A 21,733-nucleotide genomic window follows, 5' to 3' on the forward strand; every position below is an offset into this window, starting at 1 on the left:
TGTAACAGGGGCGGCCTGGGTCTCTGTCCTCCGGGGACTCCCCTACTTCCACCGGAGAGCTTGGCCTGGAACCTGCCCTTTGGGGCCAAGGGAGCACCTGAAAAACCAAAACCTGCCACTCTACAGAGACAGTAAAAGCATAATACCCTACAGCAGTGGTTCTCAACCTTCCTAATGCCTGGACCCTTTAATACAGTTCCTCATGTTGTGGTGACCCCCAACCATAAAAGTATTTTCGTTGCTACTTCATAACTGTAATTTTGCTACTGTTATGAATCGTAATGTAAATATCTGTGTTTTCCAATGGTCCTAGGCGACCCCTGTGAAAGGGTCTTTTGACCCCCAAAGGGGTCGCGACCCACAGGTTGAGAACCTCTGCCCTACAGAGAGCTGGGCTGACATCACATTTCTGCTTCCTCCTTAAACAAATTAATAAATTGCCCCAAAGGCAGGGGAGGAGAGGAAGCTCAAAGATGCCCACAAATAAAACACCGCACCCTCAGCAGGCGCGGCCTCGTATTGAACAAATGTAGGAGAGCCCGGTTCTGAGGTGTGGTTCTCCTAGTGCACGGTCAACTCTGAGCCCTCTGTTCCCCAGCGAGCCTTCTGGGCTTCTGAGCGTCACTGCTGCCCCGGAGAGGCACGCAAGTGTTCACTTATGCAGACCCCACAGGAGAGGAACGGCTGGGAACTGCCCAAAGCTCAGCCTGGGTACCCACGGCCGCCAGCAAAGTCACAAGTGTGGTTTAGGCAGCCTGCTTTCACTAGGGTCCCGGCGCTCTGCAGGCCGAGGGGGCCAGGATAGCTAAGGTGAAAGTCTTTTTAAAGCCTCCAAGTTGATGCTTGTCTAGTCAAGATGTATTTGGAAGAATGCATTGTTTCATTCTTGAAGCATTTTCTGAGCCTCAATTACACTGTGAAGCTTCTAACTAGTTAGTAGTTAGCTAGTAAGTTCCTAATGCTGCTGGTTGCATTCGTCAGGTTGGCCCGCCAGCTGCAGGGGATTGGGAAATGAGGGAGCGTGGTGAAGTGCGTGGTGAAGGTCTCTATCACACTATTTGTTTTTAGTCGTGAGAAGAAAGGGCTCTGGGACACACAGGGTCAGAGGTGAAGGTGAGCAGGCACCTGACAGACAGGTCAGCCCCAGGGTAGATCCCACTTTAGAAACCTTTAAATTTCCCAAATATGTAGTCCTCACTACTCCGTTTTCAACACCACCCTTCAAGTTGGTATATTCTCAAACCCTGATCATTTCCACTTGTGAAAGTTTCCATGATTCCTGAAGCTCAACCAATCCAACATTGTCACTGTGGTTGTTGCTTCAGGGTAACAAATACTTGAAGTCATCAACACATTTATGTTGCCTAAGCTGACCTGGTTGTAGGGTATAAACTGGGAAAAGAAACAGGTGGCCCCTGCTGATATTCTAGTGGGAGGGTAGCAATGACCATCAATTAGTCACCCCTTTGATAGTTTGGATTTCACTGGGTCTTACACATCCAAAGTTGGGCATGTAAGCCTGGTTAAAGTGATATGTTCTACTCACTTCTACTTTTATTTCAAAGATTAACACTTCGATAACCTTTGGGTTTAACATCCTTTGATTAGGGCAAGAGTCCTTCATGAAAGGACTCCTAATCACCCCGGAATGTATCGTAATGCCTAGTAGCTGAGAACAGAAGTGTTGATAAAGGTACAATATATTAATCAGTTGATAGATTCACCTCCACACCCAAACACGCTAGGAGAGAGTTCTCGGAAGTGGACTATCCTGTGGGTGACTCACCTTCAGACTCCTGAGCTCATCCACAACAGCACCTGTGTCTGCTTTCCTCGGCCTTCGCCCAGCCCCTAACAGCAGAGGCACGCACACAACCCAAGCATAAGCACCTTCCCAAATTTTGCAGTAGGCACCTTGCTTGTCTCATGCTAATCCTGTCCCTGGCAGCACCAACCCTTACCGAGGCCCAGGACCTACAGAAGATGACGTGGTCCCAGCCTGGGAGCCCTCACAGCTGAGCCAGAGGACATGACTCACAGGGAAAGTAGAAACTCAAGGTAGTAGGGCCTGGTGCCCAAGGCCAACTTCAGACCAGAGTGGAGAGCGCTCCAAAGCCTCGGAAGGAACTCGAGGCAAGTTGAGATGATGGGAACAGCGTTATAGCCAAAGGAAAGAACGTGCGTAGAGGCATCGAGATGGGAATATTATGGCTTTGGGTCTGGAGGTGTGTGATCCTAGCAAGTTATACAACCTCTCTGGGCCTTGTTTCCTCATTTGTTAGGTTACTGATTGAGCCATAATGTGTAAAGTGTCTAGAACAGAGGCCTCACATGGGGGGTGCTCCATAAACAGTCATCAAGATTGTTATTGCAGCCCAGCCAGCGTGGCTCGGTGGTTGAGCGTCGACCTATGAGCCAGGAGGTCAGGGTTCAAGTCCTGATCAGGGCACATACCTGGGTTGTGGGCTTGATCCCCAGTAGGGGACGTGCGGGAGGCAGACGATAAATGATTCTCTCTCAGCATTGATGTTTCTGTCTCTCTCTCCCTCTCCCTTCTCTGAAATCAATAAGCATATTTTTAAAAAAAGAAAAAAAGATTGTTACTGTAGGCGTTTAAAGAGTGAGGATGGGCCGGCTGAGCTGGCCTCAGTCCAAGGCCAACCTTTCACTTTGTACTTACAGGCAGTGAGCAGCAAACCAGCGCAGTTCCCACCCTGCCTGCCACACCCTGCTGCACCCAGAGCAGAGCCCCTCCTTGGAACACACCTGGTGGAGTACTTGGCAAGCATGCTCTCCGCAGCCTGTCCCAGGCCCCACCCCTCTTCAGGGCTCTACAGCCAGCGGGTGGGGAGCTACTGAGGATCAACGTATTGATTGTGGGCCCCACCCTAACCAGGATCCTTAATGTCACTCCTAGCCCAGTCTCCTGCACTTACAACCTGTCCTCCACAGCTGTATCAGATGAACTTTATTAATCCCCTCCCTCCTCAGGCACCTCTACTACCCAAGTTCTAGCCTTGGCTGCACAGTGGAGCCCTCTGGGAACCTCGTAAAATCCCACACCCAATGTCCAGGCCACACCCAGACCAACTCTCAGATTCTCTGGGAGGGAGGACCTCGCCCTCCCCTACTCCCATCAGTGGTTTTTATTTTTTATTTTAAATATATTTTATTGATTTCTTACAGAGAGGAAGGAAGAGGGATAGAGAGTTAGAAACATCCATCAGCTGCCTCCTGCACAACCCCCACCAGGAATATGCTTGACCGGAATTGAACCTGGGACCTTTCAGTCTGCAGGCCGACGCTCTATCCACTGAGCCAAACCGGTTAGGTCCCATCAGTGGTTTTTAAAGCTCCGCAGGTGATTGCAATGTGCAGACAACGCTGGCAACCACTGCAATGGCTCCCTATTGGGATTGGGACTGGGTGGTTAAGAGGAGGGACTAGCTAGCTGCTAGCACAATACAATAATTTCGATCAGCAGCGCCCTTGGAGCTTGTTAGAAGGCTCACCTGATTGGAGCCTGTGTTTTACCAGATCCCCGGCGATTCCCACACACGGTCAAGTTTGAGAAGCACCGACACCAGCTTTTACTCGATGCTCACATTAGTCCAAGTGCGGCGCCTGGTGTTTTGCACACACGTCTCCTTCCATCCTCACAGCCTCTCAGCTATTAGCACCCCCTCTGACATACAAGGAAGCACCTGCCATTCATTGACAAATCCTTACTGAGCACCTACTCTGAGAGACGCTCCGTACCGGAGACTGGGGGTGAGGGGGGTGGGGGGGGGGGGGAGAGAGGGGATGCTCCCCTGCTGGAGAAGAGCTCAGAGGCCAAGGGGGTGTGAATGTCAGCATCAGCTCTTACCAGCTCCGTGCTGCTGGGCGACCTCCTTGGCCTCTGGGAGCGCCCGTTTCCTCTGCAGATCTGGGCTACTCACACGCACAGGCTTCGGTGACTTCCCTAGGCTAAGTACTCTCCACGCGGCCTGGATCTAGCCAGAGCTCAAGAATGGTCGCTATTGTTATAAAGAAAAATACTCCCAGGTGATAGGGAAGAGGTGGAGAGGGAGGGGCGGGGATGAGAGTGAGGTGAGCGCTAAGGGGGTGATGCACGGGAGCCTGGTGGGGGAGACCGGGGTGTGGACAAGGCTGCTCTGTTCTCGCACTTCCTGACCCCGCAACAGGCTGGTTCGCCCCACTTTTCTGATGCGTAGATGAGTCTGGGGTGAGACCACTATTAGCAGCATGAGACTGAACCTAGATCTCACCCGTTGTCCCCTGAAGACCTTTGTGGCTCGGTGGGACGATAAGCCCAGCAGCCGCTTCAGTCAGGGCTTGGTTCCCCGTAAGTCCTCCCGGGCGCCCCAACCTTTGCAGGGGGAGCGCGGGCGCCAGCAGAGCTGGGCGCGCGGCCCGGCGGCGCCCCCTTCCGGCGGAGCGAGCCACGGCAGCGGACCCTGGCGGGCGCCGGTGCCACGCGAGAGGCGGAAACGCCCCCGGAGAGGCGGCTGAGCCCCAGCCCCGCGCGGCCCTGGTCCCGCGGGGTGGGGGCCTGGCAGTGGAATTGCGGCCAGGGGGGCACGCGAGGGCCTGAGGCATCGGTTTAGGGGGTTCGTGTTCCTCTGAGGGCACCCTTGCTTCCTGTAATTTAATTGTCTCTCCTGAAAGCGTTGCTAATTAAATCCTTTCTCCGGTGAGCCGCGTCCCCCCTCCTGTTTATTAATTACCCAGCACGTGCGAGGCCTCAGCTGCCAGGCTGGCTCGGGTGGAATGGCCTCGCTGCCCGCTGCCCTGGCTGCCGTCCTGGCTTGGGCCTCGGAGCTCTCTGCACCTGGACCCGGCAGGCAATCCTCAAAGACTAAGCAAAAGCGGAACACCCCTCCTCCCACTGCTGGAGACCTCTGCGGCTCGGAATCCATCAAAACCAAACTCCCTGCTTTCACCTCCTCCGCCTTTCCAACTCTCCAGTCATACCCTTCCCTGCTTTTTCACTTCAGCACGATTCCTGCCTTCCCTCCTATGGCCACAGCACAGTGCTCTCAGCAGGTTTGCCAGACGGGACCCAGTGGCTATGGAAGGTCACACAGCCTTTCTTAGGGCATAGTGGGGACGAGAGCTCGGACCTCCCCAAGCTTAGTCTCTCAGGGATCACTGACTCAGATGCCTCCAGGGACCAAACTGGGAGTAGCTCTGTGTAGGCAATGGGGAGGGGTGGAGTCTGTGGCAAAGTAGAACAAAATAGAACTTCCCCTTTGGGGACTTATTCAAACAATGTGCCCCATTGAAGGCCAAGAGTGTCCGATTCTTGGTAAGTCTAAGAGGGAGTCTAGGATCCAAGGATGGTAGTGACTTGTCCAGGGTCACAATGACTCAATGGCTGAATCACTGGACACTCCGGACTCACAGTACGGTGATCTTTCCAGAATGCCACTTAATAGATGGGGGTATGTGACACCCCCCGCCACACACACACACACACACACACACACACACACACGTTCAGTTCTTCCCATCAGAGGCTAGTTCTTATCCCGTGCTGGAGGAGTTACCCATGCTGGTACCCCTCCCACCAGTCATGCAGGGCCCCCATTCCCGTCAGAGTCCCCTCAGGTCCCCCCAGAGGGGCCTCTCTATCTAACCCTTCCCATGCAGACCACTTCTGGTCCAACCCTCAGCTGTCAGGCAGAGAAAGTGGCAGCTCAAGCTAATCCCTCCCAGCATTTGAAAGGAGGAGTTTGTGGGAGGGGAGCAATGCTATTTTTAAGGAGATATTAATGGTGGGGATTTCAGGCAGCATAAGCAAGCCAGAAAGGGGGCATTCAGGGACAGGGAGTTGGGGAGGAGCCCACACAGGGTCTGCCTCCTCTCTGGAAGGCCTCACAGCGCTCGCTCTCCTCTCCACTGCTCTTGGCTCAGGGTTCCAGGTCAGTGCCCTGCTCCCGGCCTGCACAGCTTTGTGCTGCGGCTGCCGGCAGTGGGGAGGACACTAACATGGATCCCGCTGCACCAGCCAGCCCTCTGGCCCCTCCAGGGGCTTCTCTTTTCTCAAATGTCCTAGAGGAGCTTTGGCAGATATTTTTCTCCTCTGAGCCCACTCCATTTTAGGGTCTTGGGTGCCTCCCATGTCCCGGTTTCTGGAGGGTGCTGTGCTCAGCTCTCTGGCAGTGTCTGGTCCCCTTCTGCAGGCACCCTTACACTGCCTGGGAGGGAAGCAGCCCCCAAATAGCTCAGCTCTTTTTCCCTGGCCAGGCATCCTCCTTGAGCCCTGGGGTAGGGTCTCCAGCCTGGACTGTCCTCAGACCTCCACAATCAACCTCTGAAGAAACTGCTTCATGCAAGGCAACCTGCCCATTATCATCAGCCTGGGAGGGACCAGACACACCTTGTAAACCCTGAAGCCAGCCTTTTTGCCTCTGCAGAGTCAGTCACCTTAAGCAGCTGTCAGCCCTGTGAAGGCCACAGAGGCTAAGCCTCGTTCCTTTCTCTGTACCCACCAGTGCCTACTGCATAGTAGGTGCTCAATAAACATGTTGAATGAATGAATCAGTCAATGAGTTGATGAATGAAAACTTGAGTCCTTGTTACTTTTCAGCAGGGCATTGATTGAGTGCCTACAATAGTTCACAACAGAAAGATAGTCTATCCCTGGCTGGTGTGGCTCAGTTGGTTGAGCGTCATTCTGTGCACTCAAGGGTTGAGGGTTTGATTTCTGGTCAGGGCACATACCCAGGGGTTCAATCCCCAGTTGGGGCAACCAATCAATGTTTGTCTCTCACATCAATGTTTCTCTCTCCCTTCCGCTCTCTAAAATAAATTTTAAATATATCCTTGAGTGAGGATCTAAAAAATTTTAAAAAGAAAGAAAGATAGTATAGTATCTGGGTTCAAATGCTAAACCCAGGAGCAGAGAGCCTGGGTTTGAATACCAGCTCTTCCAATCACTAGCCATGAGGCTTTGGGCAAATTATATAACATCTCTGTGCCTCAGTTCCTTCACCTGGAAAATAGGAGTGTGACAACAAAGCATACCTCAAGGGTTGCTATGAGAATAAATACTTAATACAGGTAAGGAATAAATAAATAAATAATAATTAATACAGGTGAAGTGTGTGTATGACAAGGGCCTGGCATGGAGTGAGTTCTGTAAATGTTGGTCATTATCATTCGTGGTCGAATTACAGCATCAACATCGTGTTCTATGCTATGTATGGGGGAAACCAGAGGATTCCACCATCAGCTTCCCTGCCCTCCACGGTTTACAGTAGAGCAGAGAGATGGAACCCACACCGCAGGGAGTCAGAGCAATGGATTGCTGCCGAGTGTAGGGGAAGACTCCCCCAGGGGCTGGACCTGGTGAGGAAAGGCCCTGTGGAGACGGGGGGAGGGGGGGAAGGGGGGAGAGAGGGGCTGGGAGAGGCCGAGGCTGAAGGAGGAGGTATGTTGGGGCCACCAGGTTGTGTGCTGAAGGTGTCCACCTGTGTGCAGAGGGCCTCACCAGTCAGGATGGGGGACTGTACATGGGGAAATGTTATCCCTATGTTTCAGTCTCCAGCCTTTCCGTTCTACTCTATACCTGGAAGCCATGTTGGTAGAAAGTTTCCTTCCAACCCCATTCTCTGAAGCTGTGTGAGAAGAAAAGATTGGTGGGGAGTTCCCGGAGGCCCCTCTAGGGGCCCAGAGAGAGGTCTAGGGGTCTCTGAAGTTCCCAGGCTGACTCCCTCCCTGTGATCTCCACCCCGGAGAATTCCACTGACCATTAGAAAAAGTAGATGACAATCTATGCTCACACAAGAGGAATAACCTCGAATGAGGGTGAGTCAGGGTTTTATAAGAAGGAGGAGGCAGGGTCCACGGGGAATATGCCTGCAGCATGTATACGCCTGTCCCCATCACTCCTCAAAGGAGACTCGCAATCCCAGAAATCACCAGCCATCCCTGCCTCTGCACAGTGCCTCCTACCCCGACTCCCACCCACGGCCCTGCTTTTCTGCCTGGCCAACTCCTATTCATCCTGCATGAGTCTCCTCTGGGAAGTCTTCCAGCCTACTCGCAGCCAGGGAGTGCTCTCCTCCGGGCTTCCATAGCACCCTGTCCTTCTCCCTCCCATCAGCCACTGAACCTAAATCCTCTACAACTGGTCCTTTTCCCCACGAGGTCAGGTAATAGGTCTCATTCATCTTTGAATTCCTGGTTCTTGGCCTCATGCCTGGCATCAATGAATGTTTGAGGAATGAATTGAGGAGCTGGGCCAGCACCACCCACAGAGTGAGGAATGAGGGCAGAGGCAGAGGCCAACATCAAGGCAGCTGAGCTACCCCAGACATCCCCAGCCCCACCAGTAGGCTCACCCTGGCTGGTGTCCAGGTCCAAGGTTCTGCCTCACTTCTAACTCATCTCAGACAGGGCAGGACAAGGCATCCTTGCTCCCTACACATCCCCTCCTTTTCTCCCCCTCAGGAGGGGCTGCCTCCCTGAGAGCATGCCCAGAGACAGGGCAGGAGGGGGACGTGTGTGTGTGTGTGGGGGGGGGGGCAATGAGGCCAGTTGGAAGGCAGAGGGTTCAGTGAGGAGCCAGGGCACTTAGAGGACCAAATGTATAAAGTAACAAAGACAACCATATTCTTAGGAAGGAGATTGGCTAAAAGATGGCCCCCGGGACCTAAGGACTGGCTTTCTCATTCTAGTGGAGGGGAATGTGGTTCAGGTCTCTTTCAGTTCGTCCTTCTCTCATATGGCAGTTTATACTTTGCCTAATCTGACACTAGGACATGGGCCAAACCAGAGTGCCCACTTTCCAGATGGGGATACTAAGGCACTGTAAGCCCCTCGAGTACAGAGCTGTCTCATCCATCTCTAGCCCCACAATGTGCAGAGCACAATGCTGGGCACAAGAGGGGAATGAGAGATGCGGAGTGAGAGACTGAGCTGTGTATTCATCTGGTCAATATTTATTGAACACCTACTAGATGCCTACCCCCTGCTAGGCATCCAGGATACAATGGTGAACAAGACAGGTGTCTCTGCCCTGTGGAATGTAGACAGCCCATGCTCTAGAATGTACTGAGCACTAGCTGAGCATTAGGCATTAGCCACAGCCCCATTCATCTCTCACCACCTGCCCCTGCATATCAGGGAGCTGCCGCCCATTGGTGTGTGTTCAGGGAATGCAGGCTCCAGCCTAGGCGGAAGGTTGTTCAACATCCAAATAAAATCAGCACCTTGCAGCTGTGTCTCTATCAACCCCGGCCTGCACATCTTTAAGATGCATCCGAGGCCATGCCCATTCACCTGCTCAGGGACCACTCCCTGCAGGGCTCAAGCCCCTCCCTGCTGTCCCCAGGGCTGGGCAGCCCAAGGTCTCCAGGTGTTGTTGGTAGGGGCTGGGGCAGCAGGGGGCCCTGGCTGATCCTCAGGAGTGGTCAGCCCTGGTTGTGTTGAAGGATCAGGTGGATTCTTCATTCTCCCTCCACCTGTCCTCTGACATGGAAAGAGGTGGGAGGAGAGGAGGAGTGGGAGAAGAGGCAGTAAGTCCCAGGTCAGACAGTCCATCCCTGGTCCCATGGGTTCACAGATCCCAGCACTGTGGACCTGCTACCGACCACACCCCAACCCTGACCAATCACAATGGGTTCTGGCTGAAAGAGTGAGTGGGGCAGGGTCCTGGGGGGTCCCACATAGATGCCCTTTTAATCGCTGGGTTGTGCGGTGAACCAGGGCCCCAGGGGAGGAGCAGGAGCATCTGGGGCAGCAGCCGTCTAGACAAAGATGATGTACCCACTTGAACAGAAGTATTTTTGAGCCTTACCTTAAATATTTTAATAGCTAGTATGACTGCTTCAGTACATTCCAGCCCTGCTACCAACCACAGTGCCCATACGATCACATCAAATCCAATTTAAAACCACATATTTTATTGATGTTCTTCATCGACAATGCAGGGTCATGTATACAAATGCTACTCAAGTCCCACAACTGGCAACTTCCCCACCGCTATCCCCCCTTCCCCCACTGTCCAATCCACCAGGAGCCGACCTCCTGCAGGTCTCCCTTTGGCTTCCTCCCCCAATGTCCGGCCTCACAGTGCTGAGGCTCTAGGAGGCTGCAAATGGCTGGGCTGGCTTCCAAGCTTGAGCTTTGGGGTCAAGAGAGAACCAAGGCCTGGGTCGCCATTCCCACTACCTAAGTATGGCCAGAACGAGGGTGAGGATGCTCACTCCCCCCCCCCCCACCAAGGACTTCTCCATCCAGCAGCCTGGGCGCTCCTTCAGCTCTCTCTGCCATAACTTTCCTCTCCAAGTGACCTGCCCTGCTGACCACCAAGATGGCAGAGTGACCATTTTTCTGGGGGTGGGAGTCCGTGCCTGGATGACAGCGACAAGTTGCCCCTGATGGCAGGAATCTCATTATCTTGGTCACTACTGTATATCAGTACCTGGAAGAGCACATACTTGGCACTAAATAAATACATGTAGGATGCATGAATGAAGGGATATGGGAGGAAGTATAATCGGATGGAGCCATTACTACATTAGCCCTCTAGGGGGCATGAAGGCAGGACCAAGGTTAAGTCCTTCAAAGCTCTGCCCAAGAACTCAGGGTGTTGTATAGCAACAATTGGGGTTGCCATGGCCACCAGCTGGGCACCGTAGGGTGTTGGGTTTCAGCCCCACTGCCTGCATGGATGGCAGACTGGCCTTGGGAGCCAGTCAGGAGTGGGCACACATGTTGTCCCTACTCCCTCATATGCTCCAGGGGTCTGGTCCTCTGGGTTCCAAAACACACAGCCATGCCCTTATTCAGAGCCAGTCAGATAACCGCGCTGGTCTGGCAATTGCACCCCTATATTCTGGTCTCCTCATTCCACAGCCTCAACTCTCCCAATCTCCCCTTCCGAGTTGAGCATGGCCTTCAAGCTCTCCCCACCACTGTCCCCACCTGCCCCTGAACTGCTCCGTTTCCCTGTCCTCAAATGCCAACCGCCTTAACTAGCATTAGCACCCAGTTAGATCTGTCTCTCCAGAGACTCTCTCCTCGGTGGCTGGGTGGGATCCTAAAAGTTTGCATCATAATTTTAAGACTCCTCCGTGCCCATACACCCTCCATGAAAACAGATAACTCTCTACAGATCATTGGGTCTGGTGATCACAAAGCGGACACCAGAATCTTGGGTGGGGAGAGATGTTCCCTTCCCTAAGCCTGTGCAGAGATTCTTTCCCGGCGTGCCTGCTAGATGACTGCCTAGTCTCTGCTGGAATACCTCCAGTTTGGGGCACTCACTACCTCCCCAGGAAGCCACCCTAACGTTGAACAGCTTTAGCTGCCAGAATGTCCTTTATACGGGGAAGAACTGAACCCATTTTCTTCTCTCATTCTCATTCTTCATATATCCCAGCACTCAGCCTCTATGTCACCCTCTTTCTTCTCCCCTAAGTGCGCTCTCTCTCTCTCTCTCTCTCTCTCTCTCTCTCTCTCTCACACACACACACACACACACACACACACACACATCCCCTTCTATATGTAGTCACGTGCCTCTCATTTATAAGTATGTCCCCTTCCCTTCTCCCTTCTCCTGCCTTTCCCAGCATCTAGCAAAGACTGGAAGAGTGCCAGGGAAAGAAAGCATCCAGCCAGGTCCTGGACTGGGCTGGGTGGCCAGCTGGAGTAGGTTGCACAGGGGACAGCAGCTGGAAAAGAAATCCCAGGCCATTGGCTGCTGCATCCCAAAGAAAGGGCCTTGCAATGTGGGGGGTGGGGTGGACAGCAAGCTACTGAGTTCTTTTTCCCTCTCACTGCCCACAATTCCTCAGAGGGCACGAGGACACTCCCCCTCCTTTCCCAACCTCCCTGGCAGTTGGCAGAGCAGACTTGGTAATTTTAAACACTTTGTAATTTTAAACATTTTTGCCAGACTCCAGGTCCCAGGGAGCATCATATCAGCAGCAAGAATTCATTCCCTACTCCCAACATGGGGCTTAGAGGACGAGATCTAGCAGATGGCAGTGATGACATGAGACAGGGCAGAGGGTGGATAAAGTGGGCAGAGGGGCAAAGCAGGGGCCCCAAGGAAAAGAAACAAAAGCAGAGGCCTCCTAGCTCCCGCCTGGCTGGCCCATGGAGAGTGTAACCATGCCTGGGTGGCCATTTTTCCGCCTTGTCGTTGATCCACCAGCCAGTGCTGTTCTCTATGTCACAGGCCAGGGGTGGCTGCTAGGACATTACCCACCCAGGTTGTAGTGGGTCATGGGTGGAGACAAGGGTGCCATGGTCTCGAGTTCAGGAGGAGTCAAGACACCGAGAGGAATGATGGGCGTGCCTGCTACTTGTCCCGCTGCTTGGAGCTCTCACCTCCGACGTTGAACATGGGGACCAGCAGGCCCAGCAGCCACCGCTTCCCAAACACCTCCTGCAAGTTCTTGCGCCAGGGCCCGGCCCTCACCGCTATCCCCTTCCGCACCTGGTGGCGGGTCTGTCCCCGGAGGATCAACAGCAGCTGATGGCAGCAGAAGCCAGCGCAGGCCAGGCCGATGGCAAACCAGAGGTAGAGCATGAGGATGACGAACATTTCAGAACCGAGGACAGCTCCTGCAGGGGGTGGGGTGGGGGCGGGGAAACACCAGCACCGCTTTATACCCAGGCCACGTAGGGACCTGCCATCACTGCAGGCGCTGCTCGGAAGGGAGGGAGATTAATGAGATTGAAGCGATATGTCATAGCAATCTCAGCGCTGCAGCGACGGAGAGGAAGGATAAACTAGTTGCCCTAACTTTTTCTTAGTGCTGACGGCCGGGGGAGACCTGGGGATGTCGGGGAGAAGGGAAGGAAGCTTCTCTGGGCAGCGCCTAGATACTAACATCCCTGAGCCAGAGATGCCCGTCTTTCTCTGCCTTCTCTTTCTGGTCTGGAAACAGGGAGAAGGGCTTTTTCTAGGAGGAGAGAGGGGTGAGCTGAGGATGCTAGAGAGGGAGCTGGCGCCTGGGCAGCTGTCTAGACTGAAGCACCTGCTCCCATGGAGCGGGAAGCATCCGCGGGAGGGCTCGGGAAGGTGACAGCGTGATGGGGAGCAGGGCCGAGTCATCAAGAAGAATAAGTAATGAGCTCCCAGGGCAGCACAGAGCTCCAACCGAGAGAAGAGACCAGTCATTAGTGTTAACAAGAGGACACTGTGGCCACCGGCACACTTGGCCAGAGCTCTCCTGTCAGTCAGAGCTTGCTACGCCTGCAAGAGGCCCCCCAGGTCACTGGTCAGCCTCTTGCCTTGGGCGGGGCCTCCTGTAAACCTCTCTAAACAAGCACTCTCTATGACTAGGCTTTAAACATCATCTGAGTCAGAGATCCCACACTCTTCTTCAGAGCAGGGGTGGTCAGTCCACGCTAAGTTTGAATCTCCCAGGTCTGTGGTCTCGCACACATTCCTTAACCTCTCTGGGTTGTAGTTTGCTCATCTGTAAAATGGTTCCATAGGGTGGCACGATTCAGGAAAATAGTGTGCGAAGTGGCCAGCTTTCTGGTACACACGCAGCACAGCGCTCCCTGCTGGAGAGACTTGACCCCAAAAGATCTCAACATTAACTCCTCTTAGACCATCATGCTTTTCTCCTTCTTCCCAGGGCTTGCAGTCCTAGCTGGGCTGCAACTTTGGCAGCCATGGTAGAGACACCTACCTTGACCTGCCCAGCAGCCAGGGCAGTGAACCCAGGAGAGAATTCGAAAGCCCTCCTCAGCTGCTCTTCCTGCAGGACAAGCCCACCACCACCTGCTCCAGACCCCACCTTACAACCTGCTTGACCTCTGCAAATCTCAACCATATCCCTCCCTTCTCCAGCTTCCTTTGGCCCCGGTCTACCTCTTCCCTGGTCTCCCCAGGCTCCAGTTTCCAGACCCCTGAGGGTTGGGCTCTTAAAACTTGTCCAGTCTCAGCAGTGATGGACTCAGCCACCAGGAGGATTTGGGTTTGCTCATTAGCAGCCTCCTCTTGCCCTCAGCCCCTGGGAGCTTGATAGCAGGTTTCTATTTGCAAAGTTGGTGACAAATAAGTCCATCTGCCCGGGGAGGGAAAGCTCATTTTGAGGAGCCCCTCAGCTGGCCGGGGGCAGCAGCAGGGACGGGGCTCACATTGGGCTGGCCCTCCCTCTGACCTACTTCTTCTTGTCAGCACAGGTTAGCTCAGGCAGCACATGGAGGATGAAGGATCCAGGGACCAGGGTTCCCGTTGGGCTCCGGGAATGCTGACAGGCAAAGATGACCCTCGAGCTGGGACCTGAGAACATCAGAGCTGTCCAGTGCGGGCCTGCCTTGCATCTCAGCCTCGGGGACAAGCCTGAGCTGATGGAAGCTGTTTTTCAGGGGCTTTATTTCTGGCACTAAATCAAGGCATGCGGAAAAGATCCTGTGGCCTTCTCCTGGCCCCTTGTGGCAACTACAAAAGGCTCTTCTGGTGACCTGCTTTTTCTTGAAATGTTTGAAGTTGACTAATCTGACTGTCTCAGCTCTCTGAACTATCTAATAATAGTTCTGCTTCTTTTAGAAAAATCAAGAGTTTTTCTAAAGGCCTGAATGGTCACACCACCCAATCTCTCCCTCCCTGCTTCCCACCAAGCATTTATAACTCCTTTGACAGATCATTGCCTGGCATCTTTAACATACAGTCAGGGACAAGAGGCTCCCTCCCTCCCAAAGTGGCTCATTCATCAAGAGGCAGCTTCAGAGAGGCAGTGTGGTGTGGGGGAAGGAATATGAGCTCTGGAGGCTAGCAACCCTGAGTCCAAATCTTGGGTTGGAATCATAACTAGTTATGTGGCTTTGAAGCAACTTAACCTTGCTAACCTTTTTGTTCTTCCTCTCCATGGAGAGGAAGCCTTTACGATGGATATGATAATACCTACCTCACAGAACTGTGGCGAGGATTGAATGAAATGAGACCTGCACAGTGGGTAGCACATAATAGGTGCTCAACCAACGTTAATCCCCTTCCCCTTTGACAGGACTTTCTGGAGGCATCCCCCATGCTGGTGTACTTATACAAATGTCATGACACAGATCAGATGGTGTCATCTCCATTTCCCAGGTGAGGAGAATGAGGCTCAGAGAGGTGACACAATCAACACTGATCCCATGAAGCCACAAGAAAAGACAACTTCTAAAATGCACCTGGCCAGCCTCCTACCTCTTGAGCATCAGCTAAAGGCCCGTGGGCATCAGGCACCAGAAAACCTCTTCTACTTCTAGCTCACAGGGCCCACACTCCCAGCCATCTCATGCTCTGGTGCAGATAGAAGTCAGGGACAGTATCACCGTTGAGGACAAGTACCACAGCTGGAAAATAGCTGCTCAATCTATCAGACAACTTGGGCCTTCCGACTCCCTCCTGTCCTCCAGAGCAGATGAGGTAGGTAGTGCCCTCAACCACTTGGGTTGAGAACAGGGGGCGAAGATAGGGAGGGAGGCACTGAAGAGTGTACTGGGGAGGGAGAGAAGGACATGCAAGGGAAACGATGAAGGATGGCAAAGGAGGAAGATGAGAGGGGAGAGTTTGAGATTACAAACCTTGGCCTTCTTTTCCTAGTGGGTATGGTGAGGCAGTAAAAGATAATGGCACTCATCTTTCTGCTGGAATGGGATCTGGCACTTACTGGTTCTGTTCTCCCACCAGAGCAAATAAATAGATCCCTCTTTTTTTCTTTCCTGCCTCCCAGACTTAGCACATATGGATAGGCCTCTAAGCCTGGCTTATCTCAAATCAAACCATTTCAAGTTCCTTCCTTTGGAACCATCCATTTTTATGTGAGGAAACTACTTGGAAAAGAAAGTGTAATTAGGTTCTCTGGCTCCCCTCATCTCTCCACCTGCCTGTGCTCACACTCCACCCCCTAGCTCGCCCACCTACCCTCCCTCCTCCTGGTTATTTCAGTCCCAGCAGCCTCCTATGCCAGCGCCAGGTTCCAGAAGGCCTGAGAGCTCTGAGTTCCGGGCCCAGCTCAGCCACCAGCCCTTAATGCATCTCCCCTAGCTGGGCCCTTCCGGGGTCTCTGTGTTCCCTCTGCCAAATGGCACAACAGTTCTATGCCTGCGAAGGATTAGGCTGCTGCCCCAACAAAGGCTGAAATAATGGCTCCCCTGAGAGCGGAGCAAAATTTTTATGACTGTCCAGCCCAGGCACATCAAGACAATCTTGGCTTCTCAGTGGAAGCAGCTGCACTCTGTCTTTCCCTGTCCCTGAAAGGTCAGCGGCTGAGGAAACATGCTGTGTTCCCTGTGCTGCTGTGGGCAAGCCATTTAATCCCATTCGAGCCTCAGTTTGTTCATCTGAGAAACAGAGATATCGATATCATACACACGTGTGTGCACACTATCAATTGTAAAAACCAGGTCGATCAGAGTCAAAGGCCAGGGTAGGATGGAGAGGAAGAACATGAGGTAGGGACAAGTCGCAAGGCCAGGTAAAGTGGTAAGAACTGCCACAGGTCCCTCTGGGCCAAGTATCAGGGAGCTGTTCTCGGGGCACACTATACACAGTCCTCACCAGGGTGCCCAGCTGAGCGCCACTTCGAAGGCCCACATGTCTGGCTCCCGGAACTGTACGAACCTCCTGGAGGATCAGTTCCCACACCAGAACCATGACTGTGGTGCGAGGATGCAACCATTAAACATGGCTGCATCTCCAACAAGGTGCCCCCTGCTCTGAGGCATCTACGGGCTGGAACCACCTGGTGGGGTCAAACATAATGGGCAGGAGGGCAGATCTTAGTCTCTTGCTGGGGCTGGCTGGCACCCTGTTGATCTTACTGTGGTTGGTGGGCAAGATGTTTGGAAAGTAAAGTCCTTAGGGGAACGCGTGAGCAGCATTGGGGTCCAGGCAGAGGAAGGTCAAAACATGGGTGCCCCTCACAGGCTGCATGGAAGGAGAGCCAGCACCCAGCCCACCTGGCACAGAAAAGGTGTACTGCCTGGATCACCACATCTCTATGAGCAAACGGACCGTGGAAAGCAAAAAGGAGATGAATGAGATTGGGGTAGGGAGAGAGGTTGCCAGATAAAATACAGCATGCTCAGTTAAACTGAATTTCAGATAGGTAACAGTACATTTTTTTTTTTTTAGTATAAGTGTGTCTCATGCAATATTTAGGCGATACTTATACACTTAAAAGTTATGCATTGTTTATCCGAAATTATAATTTAATTGGGCATCTTGTTGTGGGGTTTTTTGTTTTTGTTTTTTTGCTAAATCTGGCAAACTTGGGGTTGGGGTTGGGGCGGGGTCTTTGTGTAGGGCCCAACCTGCCTGTCAAGACCCACTCACCAGAGAAGAACTGGCTGATGGAGGTGGGAAGGAGCGTGAGGAAGGCCAGTGGGTGGGCGAAGGAGATGGAAAGGACTGCGGAGATGTAGGCCACGCCGGCCACCATGGAGTAGAGGCAGGCCAGGGAGGTGTAGAGGCAGAACAGGACGAAGTTGCGCATGTTCCTGCTGCCAATGCAGTTGCCGGTGAAGAAACAGTGATGGTCCTGCTTCAGGGTGACTCTGGCGCACACTCGGCAGAAGTGGGTGCTGGGCGGGGGGCACAGAGCCTTCCTGGCCGAGGCCCCCTGGCAGGCGTCCAGGTCGTCGGGGGAGTTCTGGATGACCAGGACGTAGTTGCCCAGGGCGTTGGTGGAGAGGAACAGGAAGAGTGCCCCGTGGAGCAGCGCCGGCGAGCAGAGCCGCGCGGCCGCCGGGTCCTCGCGCATGCTGGGCAGGAAGAGGAAGAGCTGGAGCGCGAAGGTCACCAGGGAGATGCACAGGAAATAGGCGGGGGCCACCACGTTGAGCAGCCTCAGGGCCAGCATCTTCGATCACATTCCTGAGGGGCCCAGGGAGAGAGGAGAACTTACTGCGGTGTCCAGGGGGGCGCCCTAGGGCGCTCCTCAGGCGTCCTCTGTCGGCCCAGCTGCGCACCAGTCCACGCTCCCATCCTTGACCCTCGACCGCCCCTCCTCTCTTTCCTAACCCGGGTGGAGCAGGCAGGAGACCCCGAGACCGCCAAGGCATCTGGGGGTCAGACTCTACTCCCCCCGTGCTGGCTCCGTCGGTTTTTGAGGGACTTCCGCGCCCTGGCACCCCGGAGTCAGACACAAGGAGCGCGAGGTTGGGGCTTGTTAGTAAGGAAAGGAGGGGCAAGGGGTTGGGCTCCCTTATGGCAGTGGAAAAGAGCCCAGGTTTGGGGTTTCTCCTTCAGACCTCCCAGGAGGAGAAGGCAAAGGATTGGGGTGGGGCCGAGGGAAATTATGGGAGTCCTGCATCACCTCCCCTTTCTCAGCCCCTGCCCCCACCCCATCTTGGGCAACACTTAGGGACCTCACAGGTGATCTGACTCTTTGGAGGTGTGTGTGCTTGGGGGTCCGTGATATTTGGTGTGTGTGTGTGTGTGTGTGTGTGTGTGGAGGGAGGGACTGTGTGTGTGACTGTACATGTAATCTGTGTGTGCCTGGGTGTCTGTGTTTGTGTATGTCTGTGTGCACACACGCAGCCGCTGCCACCTGGCTTTTAAAAAAATCAATTAAAACAATCGATACATTCACACAGGCCGCTGAGGCATCTAGTGCGGTGAGGTGGGGGCAGCCGGAATACCTGTGTCAGCCGGTCTTGGTCAGCCCACCTCTCCACGCTGGCAGCCCTGGCTATTTCTTTGCAAAAAGCGTTTTCATTTGAGGCGACGATATTCCCCCCCCCGCCTCCCGCCCTCCTGGAGCGAGAAACCCAAACAACGCCGATGGCGCCGAAACCCTTTCAGTACCAACGAGCTCGCCTGCCCTGGGCGCAGGAGTGGATGCTTGGCCAGCCTTTCCGCTGATCAGCTGATTGACCCCGCAGAGCGCAGCCCCCACCCGCATCCCCACTCCACCTCCCTCACCCCCGGCCCGGGTTCCTGCCCAGCTTCGGAGGCCACCGGGAAATGGAATTCTGGGCGCCCGAGAGAACTTTTCCAAGGGCTAAGGAGTCGGGAGCCCGAGGCGCGAGAAAAGTTCTGGGAAGGCTGCTGCACCCAGGATGGGCGAATGCCGGGAGGCCACCATCCAGGCTGTCCCATCCCAGTGGGCGACTGGTCACCTTGGAGTCCCCTCTGAAGGAGCCGGTGCCCCGGGGACCCGCGGCCGCGTGGGGAGCGCGAGTCTCTCTCCGGCAGGGACCCAGTGCCAGGCACGTCCAAGGGTGGTCGCTGGGGGCTCGGTCCTGCCTCTGACCATGCGCTCCTGGGCGCTGCCGCGGCGCTGCCCACCCCAGAGAGAGCCCTCGGCCCCGGGCTCCGGCGAAGCAAGTGTCTTCCCCACGCCGGTCGCCAGGGGGGCGCGGGAGCAGCCTCCAGATGCGCCGCGGCGCCTGGAAGGCAGAGGACTGGGGCTGGGGGAGAGGGGGGCGTTCGGCGGGCGGCCACAGCCCGGGCCCTGCGCGCGAGAGGGGACCGCGGAGACCGCGGGGGCCGCCCGGGGACTCGGGGAGCTGTCCGTTCAGCACTGGAGCCTGCCTCGCCCGCTGCGGAGGGCGGCACAGCCAGAGCCCCAGCGAGGCAGGCGGCGCGGGCGGCCGCCGGCTTCTCGGCCAGCGCCTCCCGGACGCCCGGGAAGCCGCCCCCTGCGCGGCCGCCGCCGCCGCACCGCCGCAGAGGGGCGAGGAAATGAACTCACCGAGCTCCGGTCGCCGATAAGAGGAGCCCTGGACGCCGGCTCTCGCCCTCTCCGAGGCTGCAAACTTGTGGGCTCGGCCCCGCTGGCTCGCAGCCTTCTCACGATTTGCTTCGGGGACTGGGCAGGTAGCGGGGGTGTGGGGAGGCGGGAGCGGGCAGCTGCGGTCCTCCCACTTGGGCGCCAGCGAGTGGGGGCCAGGAAGCCGCGGGGTTGGCAGCTGAGTACCCCCCGTCCTGCAGCCCCTTCTCCCCCTTCTGGGGGCAGCTCTCTGACCACCCCTCTCAGCATCGGGGACTGGCTCCCCACCCCTCCCCTGGTTCCCTTGAAGCGGGTTGGGGCGCCCTGCCTGACTTCAGCCACCGGTTACAACTGGGATCTGGATTCAGCCCTGACGTGGATGCTCTCACCATCATCTGCTCTTGCCTTTCTGCTGTGGCTGACAACCCTCTCTGCTCTCCACTCTGGGACAGAGAGAAGCCTGGGGGCTTTAGAATTCAGCCTGCCAGGGGCAACACCCATAAAGACCAGCGTCATTGTCACAGAGGGCTTGAGACCCTGCCTCTGGAGCCTGTCTCCCTGGGTCTGAATATCCACCATTCACTACTGTGTGATCTTCAGATTCCACTTCCTCATCTGTAAAACAGATGTGAGGATTCCATGACAATATACGTAAAGCCCTTAAACGGGACCTGCCCGTGGTAAGCACTAGTTGAGCATTAGCTCCTAGTTGCTGTCACTATTTACTGGGCTCTAGAACCAGGCACTGTGCTAAGCCTTTAGCATAAAGCAGCTTTGTTAACCTTCTCAGCAGAAGCTCAATGATCCCCACTGTATGGATGAGGAGGTTGAGACACAGAGACGCTAAGCCACATACCCAGAGTCACACAGCAGGTAAGTGGCAGAGCCTGGATTTGAACGAATGCACCCTCTCTCAGCCTCTACACACACCCAGCATCACTCTGAGACCCGGGGAAGGGGGGGGGGGGGGCGGCGCTCATTTGGGAGAAGGGAGGACAACAGAGCTTGAACCAGGAGCATCTGCCTGGCATCCTGTTCCATCTCCCTGTTCCCATTCCTTCCCCCTCCCGACTCCACTATTCTGAGGTGGGTGCTGAGGGGCACCAAGAGGGTGGGTGCACTTGGCCAGAGTGTGTCCAATGGGGTGAGGGACACAGAGGCTTTAGAAACACTGCAGGAGTATTGGAGCCACCACGACTACTTCAGTTTCCCGGGCTGAAACTTCAGTTTCCCGGGAGGTCATGTCTCACCTCCCCTTACCCTCACCCTGTTCCACTCCTCTGGGTGAAGGCAGACATAATAAATAAATCATTGTTTCTTGCTTTCTCAACCGGTTGTTTAGAACAAGAGCAATCCCTTAAAATGAGGGCCATGTGCTTATCAGCTCAGCCTATATTTTTGAATCATCAGGTACTGTTCTCTCTGTATTCTATCAGTGAACAGCACAATAAAAAGGTGGGGGGCAGGAAACTTTATGTATAAGCAAAAACAAACAAACAAACAAACTCGGCTTGGACACGTTTGCCAGGTGTTGGCCTCTGAGGACCTGGGAGCCCTGTGAGTTCCAGTGGCCACAGGGCAGTCACGGCGAAGCACAAGTGGCATTTTTTCCTTTCGAGCCTCTTTGTGTCAGATCATGGCTCTCTGGGCCCTTTTCACAAGCTCTGCCTGCCTCTCAACCTGCCCGGGAGGCAAGGAGCCGGGAGGGCTTGGTTTGGGCTGTATTGATTGAAGATCTCTGTTCCCTAAAAACCTTGAGATTCTGGTGGTATTTCTAATTTTATTTTGCATATGGGTGTGTGGTGGGAAGGTGTGTGTCTGAATTGGTGTGTGTGTGTGTGAGGGGAGGGAGAGAGAGAGAGAAGCTAAATGGATGTGGGAAGATTTCAGTGGGGGAAGGGAAGATTCAGCCAGGAAAGAGACAGAGATCTGGCTGTAGGATGGACAGGAAGAATGATTTATTTAGAAATATAGTTGATCAACAGAAAAGGACATTAAAGCTTCAGATCTGGAGTTAGTAGCCCTCTCCCCTTAAGTGCATTGAGTAAGAG

At 54.5% G+C, this 21,733-nt stretch overlaps 1 protein-coding gene across 1 annotated transcript; it reads right to left on the minus strand.

The window, feature by feature from the left end:
• Positions 1–12,322: 12,322 nt before the first annotated feature.
• ZDHHC22 (zDHHC palmitoyltransferase 22) lies at positions 12,323–17,828 on the minus strand (the record flags this gene model as incomplete). The annotated part of the gene is made up of 2 exons (XM_079769299.1): positions 12,323–12,588; positions 17,303–17,828. The coding sequence occupies 2 exons, from the start codon at positions 17,826–17,828 to the stop codon at positions 12,323–12,325; spliced, it is 792 nt and encodes a 263-aa protein (XP_079625425.1).
• Between the last annotated feature and the right edge of the window lie 3,905 nt (positions 17,829–21,733).

Source organism: Cnephaeus nilssonii (genome assembly GCF_951640355.1).
Source record: "Cnephaeus nilssonii genome assembly, chromosome: 4".
Taxonomy (NCBI): Eukaryota; Metazoa; Chordata; class Mammalia; order Chiroptera; family Vespertilionidae; genus Cnephaeus; species Cnephaeus nilssonii.